Source organism: Gekko japonicus, unplaced genomic scaffold, assembly GCF_001447785.1.
Source record: "Gekko japonicus isolate JY-2015 unplaced genomic scaffold, Gekko_japonicus_V1.1 scaffold2029, whole genome shotgun sequence".
Lineage (NCBI taxonomy): Eukaryota > Metazoa > Chordata > Lepidosauria > Squamata > Gekkonidae > Gekko > Gekko japonicus.
In genome coordinates, this window is record NW_015167596.1 from 259,277 (window position 1) to 272,386 (window position 13,110).

The 13,110-nt window shown below is 49.0% G+C and overlaps 1 protein-coding gene across 1 annotated transcript in view; it reads left to right on the forward strand.

Annotated features, from left to right (window-relative positions):
- The window catches only part of TSC1 (tuberous sclerosis 1), a 60,981-nt gene that overhangs the window by 45,851 nt on the left and 2,020 nt on the right, over positions 1-13,110 (forward strand). Inside the window, exons 17-22 of the mRNA XM_015413982.1 lie at positions 3-169; positions 2,017-2,199; positions 2,535-2,645; positions 5,459-5,581; positions 10,409-10,596; positions 11,119-11,280. Of these exons, the coding sequence (XP_015269468.1) occupies positions 3-169; positions 2,017-2,199; positions 2,535-2,645; positions 5,459-5,581; positions 10,409-10,596; positions 11,119-11,280 (934 nt within the window). The remainder of the gene's footprint in view (positions 1-2; positions 170-2,016; positions 2,200-2,534; positions 2,646-5,458; positions 5,582-10,408; positions 10,597-11,118; positions 11,281-13,110) is intronic.

Consider the following 13,110-nt stretch of genomic DNA (forward strand, 5'->3'; position numbering starts at 1 on the left):
AGGTTCTCCCCCTTCAGATGAGATCCACACCCTGCGGAACCAGCTGCTCTTGCTCCACAACCAGCTGCTGTATGAGCGCTTCAAAAGGCAGCAGCATGCACTCCGGAACCGGCGGCTCCTGCGGAAGGTGATCAAAGCAGCGGCCCTGGAGGAGCACAACGCGGCTATGGTGAGCAGGGGCCAGGGAGGGGTCTCCGACAGCCCTGGGCCGGAAATCCCCACGTGTCGCGTTCTTTCCAGGTCTCCTGGAAGCCTTCTGTCACTCGGGGATCAGGCTTCGAAAACCCTTTCTGGACGTTTTGCACGTGGAAGTTGTGGAAGTTTGACATTGGTGAATTGTTTCTGTGTGGCTGTCTGGTGTAACCTGCAAGCTTGGCATCATAAGACACTTCTGGCTTGAACTGGGAAAAGGGAAGCTAGTCCTTGGGGTTGCAGAGGGAACTGAGGCCTGAGTCTCTTCTCAAAGAGTAATCCAGGCTTTCCCACGCTCATGTTGCTGTGCTTGGTCTGCCTCTTGCCACATCACGTGGGAAGCAGCACCCTAGCGTAATCTTCATTCGCTCAGAACCAGGAGTTGGTGACAGTGGGGGGGAGGCGGCCAGGAGAACGGGTCCCGCTTGCATGTCTTTTCTGGTCTTGAGCATTTCCGAGGCAGAATGGCCGTGCTGTCATAATTCTACGCCGTTTAAAGCACAGCTCTTCTGCCGGATGTGTTCTCAGTGTAAATACTGCAGAAGGGTTGGCTGCACACGTTCAGAGTTCGGAAACGGAACAAAAGTAGATTAGGGTGGGTAGCCGTGTTGATCTGAAGCAACCGAATGAATTTTGAGTCCAACAATTTTTAGTTCTGGTTGTTGTTGTTGTTCAGTCGCACAGTCGAGTCCGACTCTTCGCGACCCCATGGACCAGATCACGCCAGGCCTTCCGGTCTTCCGCCGTCCTCTGAAGTTTGTTCAACTTCATGTTCGTTGCATCTATGACACTGTCTAACCATCTCATCCTTTGCCGTCCTGGACAATTCTGGACAGGGCTTTTTTTCTGGGGGAATGCGCTGGAATGGAGTTCCAGAACCTCTTCAACAAAATTCTTTTTAAAACATTTAGAAGTTCGTGATTTCCCTCTTGAGAGTTCCGGCACCTCTTTTTCAAAAAAAAAAAAGGAAAAAAAGAGCCCTGGTTCTGGGTATAATCTTTTGTATGCACGCACACTTCTTTAGAACAAGAGTAGTTCAGGTTACGAAAGGTGAAGCATCCAGGGGAGTAGGTTTAATTGCCTGGCTCTTCTCATCAGGGCTTGCCCAATGGGAATATTATTGTTCCAGAAAGCCACGTTGGGGAAAACATCTATTGTAATAAACACTCGGGCAGTACTCCCGGTTTACTGAAAAGGGTGATCACGCCCAATCTGAAGGAAATCAATAATTTTTGAAGTGCCTCTCCACCAATGTTCCCTCTAAGCTGTGGAGACTTGTGAGCAAAAATTCTGCTTTGTGAGTTACTGGGTTTAAAGTTGTGAGCAAGCGATTTGGCTACTGTATCAATCAGTTTGCTCTGGAGCCCTCCTTCCTGAGCGAAGGCAAAAATCTGTGAGCTGGAGGCTAAAAAATTGTGAGCTAGCTCACACTAACTCAGCTTAGAGGGAACACTGCGAGTCTCCACCCTACTCTGTGGAAACAGGGAGGGGAGGGAAAGCAGGCCCCCACCGGTCTATTATGCATCCACCCTTGAAAGCTGAAAGGGCCCTTTCTACAGGCAGAAGACCTGGCCTCCTTTTCTCCTCTGCTCTTTCTTCCTCCCCGGCACAATTCCCGATTCAAATGTTTTGGGGATCAGAAATATCAGAATCCGGAAATTGGGGGGGGGGGATGTTTTTAACCTTGGTGGCCCCTTGGCCGGAGGATAACCTGGGCCAGCCTGCTTTTCAGTTTGGGGCTTGAGAGAAGGCTTTGTGTGTGCAAAAGATCTGGCACTCTGGAGCGTGGGCTCTGTCTGACCTGCGATCTGTGCTTCCGGACAGAAAGACCAGCTGCGGCTCCAGGAGAAGGACATCCAGTCCTTGAAGGTCAGTCTGCAGAAGGAGCAGGGCAGATACCGCCAGTTCCAAGAAGAGCACGACAGCGTTGTAGCCCGCCTCCACAGCCAGATCCGCCAGCTGCAGCACGACCGGGAGGAGTTTTACAACCAGAGCCAGGAACTGCAGGTCTGCGGCTGATGATTTCTTGGGGGTTTCCTGCTTTAAAAAAAACCCCCACCCACCCGAAAGCCACAAGAGAAGGGTTCCTTTTGTGCAAGGGCACGGCAGAATGACTGGAATACGAGGGTTGTTTCTCAGGCCTCCCAGACCTCATAGGGAATAAGGCAGATGAGTGGTGGTTGCGACTGTGTCTTCTGGTGAAGGTGGGAAGGGGTGGGGGCTGCCTGTTCTGGAGTTTTTGTGAAGAGTCGTAGCAGGTATCTGGACCTGGACAGTGCCGGGTTCCAAGTGCCTCCTTTGAGTGGGTCCGAAGACTTAATGCTCCGTGGCCTTTTCCGTAGACTAAGCTGGAGGACTGCTGCACCGTGGTTGCCGACCTGCGGATAGAGTTGAAGAAGGCCAACAACAAGGTGTGCCACACGGAGCTGCTGTTGAGCCAGGTTTCTCAAAAGGTACGAGAGCTGAAGTCCTGGCTCATTCGCCCTGCTCTGGTTTTGTAGAGAAGTGGAAGGACCTAAAGTGGGAATGTAGTCAGTCGTGTGTGTTTCATGTTCTTCTTTCTCGAGGTTTTTGCTTTGTTTTGCTACTGTGGGTGGATGGGCGGGCACATGCATAACGCTGTGGTAGTGAAAGAGGCCCCACCCCAGTGGTCTTGTCAGTCTGGATGCTGCTGTTCCCCTGGAGCTTTGCGGCTTGACACGGAAAGCTGCCTGCAGAAAGGACCTGCTGGGAGAGAGCTCTTTGTGTGTGAGCCATTGCTTTTGCGTTCAGAGAAGGGGATTGGGGGGGGGGGGGCGCTAGTCCATCTAGTCCAGTATCCTGTCTCACACAGTGGCCAACCAGTTCTTCTGCACAGCCAGCATCCAGGCCGAGGCCTTCCCCTGGTGTTGCCTCCTGGCTCTTGGATTCAGAGGATTAGTGCCTCTGAATGTGGAGGTTCCCCCTCAGTCACCAGGGCTGGTAGCCCCTGATAGTCTTATCCTCCATGAATTTATCTAATCCCCTTTTGCAAGCTGTTTATTCCTGTGGCCGTCACTACATCTTGTGGCAGTGAATTCCACATTTTAATCACTCTCTGTGTGTAGTAGTATTTCCTTCTGTCCGTCCTGAGCCTACTGCTCATCAGCTTATTTGTTTATTTCATTAGATTTTTACCCCGCCCTCCCAGCAAAGCCGGCTCCCTCGAGTCCTAGTATTTTGGGAGAGGGAGAAAAAGTTCTCTGTGTCCACCCCATGCATAATTCTATAAACCTCTATCATGCCCCCCCCCCTAGTTGTCCCTTTTCTAAACTGAAAAGTCCCAGACTCTTCAGCCTTTCTTCATAGGGAAGGGACTCCAACTCCCTAATCGTCTTGGTCGCCCTCCTCTGTACTTTTTCCAGCTCTGCAATGTCCCTTTTTGAGATAACAGTGACCAGAACTGTATACAGTATTCCAAATGAGGCCTCACCCTAGAACTACACAGGGGCATTACGTTTTATTTTCAGTTCCTCCCCTAATAATCCCTAACATAGAGTTTGCCTTTTTCACCACTGCAGCACGCTGGGTTGGAACTTTCATTGAGCTCTCCACTATGACCCCTGGTGCTCTACCCTGGCAGTAGACATTGTGTGTCAAAAGCAAATCTTCAGTGGAACTAAACTAAATAGAGCAACTATGACTGGCTAGTAGTGTTGGTGGTGGTGTGTGGGGGGGTGCCTTCTGTGACTTGTTCGCTTTCCTTGTCAAACAGAGAGCTGTCCAAAGAAAGGCAGCTTGTAAAAGGGACAAGCTGATTTTTCCCCAGACCCTTTTAAGGATAGCTTGTTTATGAGGTAAGGGTGCTTTCACGCATGCTCAGTAATGCACATTCATTCCACTTTCAATCCACTTTGCAACTGCATTTTTCTATGTGGAACAGGAAAACCACTTGCAAACAGTTGCAAAAGTGGATTTAAAGGGTATTATTCAGCATGTGTTAAAGTGCAGACTAACCAAGGCAGTTGGAGTCTATTCATTGCTTACTCCCATGTGAAGACTCCTTTTTGGAACTAGACCCCTTTGATTTCAGTGCTACTTGCCTGCAAATAAATACTCTTTGGAGTGCACCCTTGGTACAGTAGTATTGACTCATATAGCTCTTAGCATCGTGTTTCTCACATACTCTGTTTTCCTCAAATAATGCAAGTATTGAAAGAGGCCTGTTCTTATGCACTTCATTCTGCCTTGAGTCTCAGTGGGAAAGGCAGGCTATAAATAAAGTCAATAAATACACATTTTGTAGAGTCCTGGAATCCTGAATACTTTAATTTTGGTTTGGAAAAATATCTCAAGTTGTTAGGGCTTCTGTGGTTGTGTTTGTGTGAGCATGCATCAGTCACCCTGCTATAAACTGATGAAATGTCCTATGTCTGTCTCATCTTTCTTTTCTTTTTTTTTAGCATTTTTGTTTTCTGACATTTTGATGGTTTGCTACCTACCCTGTTTGATTAGGAGATGTGTAAAGTGCATGGAATTGCTGTGTGCAAAGGTCTTTGGCCCATAGTACAACAGTATGAACGTGAAGCACAAATGTAGAGTCCAGTGGCACCTTTCAGACCAACAAAGTTGCTGGTCCTGGCATGGCTGCCATTCTCTTCTTCACAGACCTCTGCCCCCTTTTGATAACCCATAATTCTGCAAATCCAGACTGAGCCTGTATTTGCAAAGTACTACTTAAATTACAGAACACTGGACTTGATCTGCCCGCAGCAAAAGAAAACTCTAGATATTGCACGTACTCAAAAGAAGATAACCTTCCTGCCTAGGGCCAAACCACAGACCGATACAAATTAGGAGGTTGGTTCATATCAGTTCATGCCCCCTGCTGTTTTCGGCAGGGAGCAAAAAGAAGGGATTTCTCTGCGAAAAGCAGCCGGGAGCAGAAGGCCAGGCGTTAAATGGCTCAGAGCCATTTAAACCCTTGCTTTCTGCTCTTCGCGAACTGCCTGAAAATTCGTGGAAGTTTGTGGTGGCTCTAAAGTTTGTGAACATCGTGAACCGTGAACCACCTAAAAGTAGTCACAAACTTTCGTTGGTGAGCCCGTTTGTGCCCATCTCTGTCCCTGACAACAGTTGTGTACACAAGGAAAATGTTACTGGACGTAACTATAATTTGGATGTGAATGTAAAACTCCCTCTTATTGGGGGGGGGCATACCGGGGGGGACCCTAGTCTTGCATTTCAGTAAATACTGTCTGTGTTAAGAGATGTGTCTGTGTCACTGTGTTTTTTCCTTTTTTAAAAGCTTTCTAACAGCGAGTCGGTCCAACAGCAGATGGAGTTCCTGAACAGGCAACTTCTGGTCCTTGGGGAGGTCAACGAGTTGTATTTGGAGCAGCTACAGCACAAGCATGCCGACACGCCCAAGGTGCGTACCTCTGCAACACATAGGTGGCTTTCACCTGCTTGACAGGTGAGCATTTCAGTCTCCCAGGATGTTCACAGAACCACAACCCTCAAGCGAAAAGGGTGCTTGGCAGGGATGAGTACACAGCAGGCTGGAACTCATTGTTTGATGTGGTGCTCACTTCCATCAGGCCATAAACTGTGGCTTAGGCTTGTGACATCTACCTTCCCACCTAGATTCCGGACTGTTTTCCAGGAGTGCTCTTGGCCGAGCAGTGACCGAATTCAGGCCAGTTTAGCTTCACCAGAGTGTCTGCATGATGTACCTTCAAGGCCCTGACCTGGATAGCCCAAGCTAGCCTGATCTTATCAGATCTCAGAAGCTAAGCAGGGTTGGCCATGGCTAGTATTTGGAAGGGCGACCTCCAAGGAATACACAGGGGCAGGCAATAGCAAACCACCTCTGAAAATTCTCTTGCCTAACAAAACAAGTCTAGCTCACCACCTTAGGATCTCCTGGCTATACTACACACAAGGCATTATGATAATGATGGTTCTTCTTACCTTCAGGGTCGTCTCCTTGAACCAGAAGTGTCTGTGATGAGTTTTCTTGCTAAACCTTGCTTTGTCTGGACCCACCTGTGGGTTTTGGGGACTCCGTCTGGTGGGTGTGTGGGTATCGATACATGCTTGCTTACTCTTTTAAACTCCCAGAAAAAGGCCACAGTTCTTGGCACACTAGTCTGCTTTACGCATCTGAATCACAAACTCATCTGCAAAAACCTTATCCCGTGATCTGTGTGTTGGTGCGCTCCAGGAGACCGCAAGCTTTGTTCTTGCGTTGGGTGGTTATGTTGCTGTGTAGCTGTCCTGCGGGAATCCGTTTATCACATGTAGCTGCTTCAGTATCAATAACAAAAGAAATCTTCCTTTCTTCCAAGGATAACTCATGTGGGTGGCTTGCATGTATGTCCCTTTCCCCTCACATTATCCTCTGGACAGCTCTGTGGAGTAGGCTAGTGGGAGGCAGGGACTCACCCAAGGTCACTCAGCAAGCCCTGTAGCAAAGCAGCTGTAGTACAGACACAGTTCTTTGCAAAAATAATTTTATTAGTTTTTCAAAAGTGAAGGAAAAGAAGACAACAACTACAAAGAAAGACTGACATATAACAAATATGGAGTCTGTACTCATAACTACTTAAATTTTGCATACATAGAATCACCTGTTATGCACCTAGATCATTTTAACCATTTAATAAATAAAGTTTGTGTTTTAAGCAGGGGTCTTTTCGTAGAAAAAGAGCTGCAGGAGCTCATTAGCATATGCTAATGAGCTACTGGGCTATTAGCATATGCCACGCCCCCTGACATCACCAGAAGTGATGGCAGAAGGGGAAGCAAAAGGGGGGGAGGGGGGAGTGAAGAGAGAAGGGGTTTAAACTTTAAACCCCTTCTCACTAGAGTTGGGCCACAGGAGGAAAGACAGAAGGAAAGAGAGAGAGTGGAGAGAAGGAAATAAGGGAGGAAAGAGGGAAAGAAACAGAAGGAAAAGGAGGGCAAGAAAGAGAAGGGAAGAAGGAGGGAAACAGGGAAAGGAGGAAAAAAGAGAAGAAGGCAAGAAAGAAAGAAAGAGGGGAAGAAGGAAAGGAGGAAAAGAGAGGAAGGAAGAAAAGGGAAAGAAAAGAAAGGAGAGAAAGAAAAAGGAGGGAAAGATGGCAAAGAGATGGAGGGAGGGAGGCTCTCCCACTACCCCCATCAAGCCCCTGCCACCCCAACCCCGCGGATCGCTTACTTACCGCTTCGGCGGGGGTCGGGGAAGCCAGCGGTGAGGCTCTCCAGGGGTCCCGTGAGCAGCAGCATTCCTGGTGGGCTGGGGGACGTGGCGACGGGCTCTCCCATCCCCCAAGCGCGGCTCGGGGGACCCGAGTGCGAGGCTCTCTGGGCCTCGCCTGAGCCGCAGTGTTCCCGCGCGGCTCGGGGGACCCGGGCAAAGCTGTCTGGGCCTCACCCAAGCCGCAGCGCTCCCGCGCAGCTTGGGGGACAGTTTATAGAGTCTTGACTAATTCTTCTCAAAAACGTCTTTTTTATCTTGTAATTGTAAAGTTCATTTGTCCATTTCCGCTGTTTCCAATAGTTTATAGATTATTTCTTCTTTGGATGGGACTTCTTCTTTTTTCCAACATTTTGCATACAAAATCCTAGCCATAGTTACTACCAATGTTCCTTCTAAGCTGCGGAGTCTTGTGAGCCAAAATTCTCCTTTGTGAGCTACCGGCATTAAATTTGCCAGCGAGCGATTTGGCTACTGCACAGATCAGTTTGCTCTGGAGCCGTCCTTCCCGAGCTAAGACAAAAATGTGTGAGCCGGAGGCTAAAAAACTGTGAGCTAGCTCACACTAACTCAGCTGAGAGGGAACACTGGTTACTACATGTGTAATCATATATGCATCTGGTTTCTTAAAGTTCTCTGGAATGATATTTAATAAAAACAGTTCTGGTACAAATACAGGTACAGTTCTGATGGGGGAAAAAGCATGTCCTAGAAATCGATTATAGTAGTCTGATCCTGAGAGCCTGCAGAGTTTGCTCATGCCCATCTTTTGGTCTTTCTTCCCCAAGATCTTTTACCACCACCACCCCCCAATATCACTATCTTACCATCCCGTGTTACAGTAGAGTTTTTTTTGTTTGCAGGATTAAATATTATTCCTAACATGATTTTACAGGGGAGATTTTTGAATAGGCCCTGTTCTGACGGAATCTGCCCTTGTGGCCTTAATAGGATAGATACATCCTTCCATACCCTGCTGGAATGCAGGTTCTTTGAGAATATAAGGGATCACTATATTAATCCTTTAATCAACCAACTGTCCCCCCGCACTTTGGGAGACCCTGGCTCTTTTGCTCAGCAACTAGGATCCTAAGTTTACTCTAGCGACCTCGAAATTTGTCTCACTCCTTTTAGCCCTTGCATAAAAAAATAAGAAGCAAGTATCTTCTGCTTCTCAAGATGTGTGAATCAATGAACTTCTAGAGGGATAAAAGGAAAGGAAAGTACAGATGCAGACAGGCGCAGGCTGTAGTCACTCCTCCACCACCCAGCTTGCAGAATGGCCTCGGGCATCATTCACCCTCTTTCCCCTACCCTGTTCCTCTAAGGAGCTCAAAATAGTGTATTTGCCTCTCATCTCTTCCAGCTGATCCTCACAGCAACCCTGAGAGGTAGCTCAGGCTGAGAGGACGAGTGACTGGCCTAATTTCTCCTGGTCAATGTCCAATACTATGTGTATTGGTTGTGGCCTTTCTGCTACTCTTTCACCTCCCCACCAAATCTCCCACAGGGTGCACTGCAGCACCTGCAGTAGCATTCTTGTCTTGAGGAGGGGCAACACTGGGTTCTCCTCTATGTTAAATGTATAGAATTCCTTCCTTTGGGGCAAAAATTGTGGAGAAGACGGCAGTGCCAGCTAAGTTTAATCCATACAGCCTGTTCCTAGCTCACATCTCTTGCAAATGAGAGCGGAAGTTACCGATGTGATGTGTTGACAGTCCCCTGCTGTCCTAATCAGCGGCACTGCAAGAGCAGTTGCTGCTACCTCAGCATCAAAAATCAGGCACCGTTGGAAGAGATAGAGGAGGAGGTTGGATTTATACTCCACCCTTCACTACCCTAAGGAGTCTCAGAGTGGCTTACAATCTCCTTTCCTGTCCCCTCCCCACAACAAACACCCTGTGGGGTCGGTGGGGCTGAGAGAGCTCTTTCAAGAACTGCTTGTGAGAGAACAGCTCTGAGAGAACTTGTGACTGACCCAAGGTCACACCAGCAGCTGCATGTGGAGGAGTGGGGAATCAAACCCGGTTCTCCCCAATTAGAGTCTGCACTCCTAACCATGACACCAAACTGGTTCTTGGTGTTGATGGGAACTTCCCTTCCCACCTTTGTTGACCATTATACGTCAGATCAAAATTTGGTGGCAGTTGAAAGATTAACACTCCATGGGAGCTGTAGGGAGTTAGAGCTGTCTTCTTTAGGTACGTGGAAAGGAGATCATTTTGGCAATTCCCACTGGGAACATTATAGAAGAGGAGGAAAGGAGCTGAGGCAGAGAGATTTGATGTGAATGATAAATCAGACAAGTAAGCAGTTTTCAGGTGAAGGACACTCCAGCAAGTACTCTCCCCCCCCCCAATCTCTACAGCAGTTCAGCCATCCCAGGGTGTGGACACGGCTCTTAAGCATCCCAGCCTGGGTCTTGCCTTCCCCTCAGCTGACTTACTGTGAAGGGTTGACATTAGAGGGCGAGGGAGAATACAGCCCCACTTGGGGTACTGCATTTAAGAGCGTCCCATAAAGTTAGGATTGGCCGTCATCTTTACTCTTCATCATTAGAATAAAAAGAGAAGCCCTGCTGGATCATACCAATGGCCCACCCAGTCCAATACTCTTGTGTCACACAGTGGCCCAAACCCAGGGGCCATCAGTAGGTCCACCAGCGGGGCCCGAGCTCCAGAAGCCCACACACACACTGTGGCCCCCCAAGCACCCAGAATACAGAGCATCCCTGCCCCAGACGTAGTGTTCCACTTTCTGTTCCAGATCATGCATTTCTAGCTGTTGATGATACTGTTAATGGGTGTTTTCTCCATATTGCAAAAAAACCTTTTTTTCTAAGTGTTTTTTTTTCCTGCCACCACTGTCCCACTAAGTCCTGTAACTGGCTGGACTAAAGGCTCATGCCATTTCCACGGCCCTGCCTGCGGAGCAAGTGGGAGGAGTAATCGCCTCCACCGCCGAGAAGGCACGGCCGTGCAGTAAAGGCCAACGTTGTGTGTCCCCCTCTCGTTCCAGGAAGTAGAGATCATGCAGGCAGCCTTTCGGAAAGATCTGGAGAAAGCCAAATGTTACGTTCAGCAGCAGAACCAGCAACTGGATGCTTGTCAGAAACGGATAGCTGAACTGGAATCTCAGCTCACCAAGAGAGACCATCTCTTACTGGAGCAGAAGAAATACCTGGAGGATGTTAAAGATAAAGCCGGGTAGGGTTGGGGATGTTTATGTTTGCCAAGATTTAAGCCAGCGGCTGTCTGCTTTTGTTCACGTTGGTGAGCTTGGAGACCTGGGGGGACGGGGGAGGATGAGGTTTTGGAAGGGTGGCAGACTGAAGAGGAGTGGGCAAGTCATGGAGTGGGGTGGTCACTGTTGAGTGGGCAGAGAAGGGGCCTCTTGGAGGGAAGCTGCAAGCAGTTCACGGCCTGCATATGCCAGTCAGGAGCTGTCCCACTGCATGAGCCTGTATCTTGGCTCCATAAAGGCAGCTCTCCCATCTGAGCCCTTTACGCTTCCCGTCTCCTGGGCATCCGTGCATATCCCGTGGGGGAGACTGCCTACTTCACTCCGGCAGGTGATGGTGGTCCCTAAGATTTTCTGTGCTGTAAAAGGAGCAAGTCTGGAGGGAGATTTTATTCCTGAAGGGGAAGTTCTTATACCGACTCCGGGGGTGGGGTGGGGGATGTGACGAAGAAAATCGACAAGAGGCCGCCTCTTCTTGTCCCTTTCAGAGACCAACTCAAAGCAGTGGAGAATCAGTACAAGGCGCAGAAAAGGATCACGCAGGCGTTTGAGCTGGAAATCTTAGATCTGTATGGCCGCCTCGAGAATGACAAATTGCAGAAGAGTCCTGCAGACGTCAAAGTGGGAGCTGCTGAAATAGCAGACGAAAGGTAAAGGGGGCGGGAGCAAACTGAGAGGCCCGCTGAGCACCAATGACTGTTGTCCCTTTGGTTGTGTGTAGGCAGAGTTTTGGTCGAGATTCCACAAAGAAGGGGAGGTGCAGTCTCTGGAATCATCATGGCTTTAAGAAGTGTTTTAGAGGACCAGGGGTTGCATCCTGAAAATATAAAATGAAGAGGAGCTGGATGCGGCCTGTGACCCATGCGTCCAAAGGACTTGTCTCTTCCTGTATGTCCCGGTGCTCGAAGTGCTTTTCTCCGGCGGTCTCCTAGTGGCTTCCCTCCCACTTAACATAGCCTGCTGGGCATAACCAGGGCCTGCGCTTTGTCCCCTTTGTGGAATGGGATCCCTGATGTGGTGAGGGGAATCTGTCTTTAGAAATTTTCAGGAGAGACCGCCAGGGCTTTTAATGGGGTGTAAACCTAGCAGTTCGAAAGCAAGAAATTGCAAGTAGATCAATAGGTACCACTTCGGTGGGAAGGTAACAGCGTTCCGTGCACCTTGGTGTTTAGTCATGTCGGCCACATGACCACGGAAACGTCTTCGGACAGCGCTGGCTCTTCGGCTTTGAAACGGAGATGAGCACCGCGACCCTAGAGTCGGACTCGACTGGCTTTCGAGCAAGGGGACCTTTACCTTTTATAAACTTGCAGGTGTCTTTGAGGAGGAGGGTTATCTGGGGTTGTATTTTGTTGGCATTAAATTGTGACGCTTTTAATTGTGACTTGAAATCTGCTGAGCCACAAAGAGCAGCGGGATATGGATATTCTAATCAAATCCTACAACTTGAATAAGGTCTTTTCCGCATTTGCCTGCCACTCTGGATTTTCTCCGTGTTTGAGTCGAGGCAATTTAAGTCCAGGGCAAAACAGCATCCAAATAACTGGGGGCAACAGCAGGCTGAAACTGGGCTGACCACTGAAGGGAGGTGATGTAATGCACAAGGGAGGGGGGGGGGGACCCGGAATAAAAAGAATTTTAGTGCAAAATTGTTTGGAGGACACCGCAGTGAACGTGGATTAAAAGGAGAGTGCGGGAAAGGGCCTTAGTTAAGTCATGCAGGTCTACGCAACTCAATCCATGCCTGCATCAGTCGGCGGCTGGAGGCTTTCCGCTTCAGGCTTTCAAGTGAGTTGCTGTGTTCAGCTGATCCCCAGACGGGCAGTGTAGGGCGCACTCTGCCACTCCCCAGAGCTTTCTGGCCAGTGGAGGGCGACAGGAGGCTCCTGTCGAGATCCAGAGTAGGGCCTGGCAGGGAGCACTGGAGCTCCCTCCAAGGAGACCCTTGCTGTGGTTTCCTTCTTCCAGATCGAATCGTGCTTGGGACGGGGCTTCTGCGGTTGTGTCAGAGCTGTTTCATGGCTCACTTTTTGTTTTTGCTTGGCATACGTGTCCTCAGGTTACTTTCCTGTGTATCATTGTTAGCCATTTTTGGTGTGTAAGCTGGCCACAATGGTGGGGGGAGACACCCCCCCCCCCGCTAATAAAAACCTTTATGGAGGTTGACTGCCCAGAAACGATTCTCACTCCTCATACGCAATTAGGCAGTTGACAATTTATAAAGCAGTTTAAGGCACGCCATTAAATTGGATCTGGCAAGCGTTTTAAAGAGGGGTTGCTTCTGTTTCATAATCCCATTTGTGGCTTACTTTTGTATTGCTCCCCATTATTGCTCGGGTGTGGGTCACATAGAGCCAGGCATCAAAGGCCATTCTAGTGCTTAAGAGGAGAGGCCTTGCCTTGCCTTGCCTTGCCTGTTCCTTCAGCCTGCTTACTGCTGTCTTTGGCCCCTTCTGCTAACCATTCTCCTCCTCCTCCTC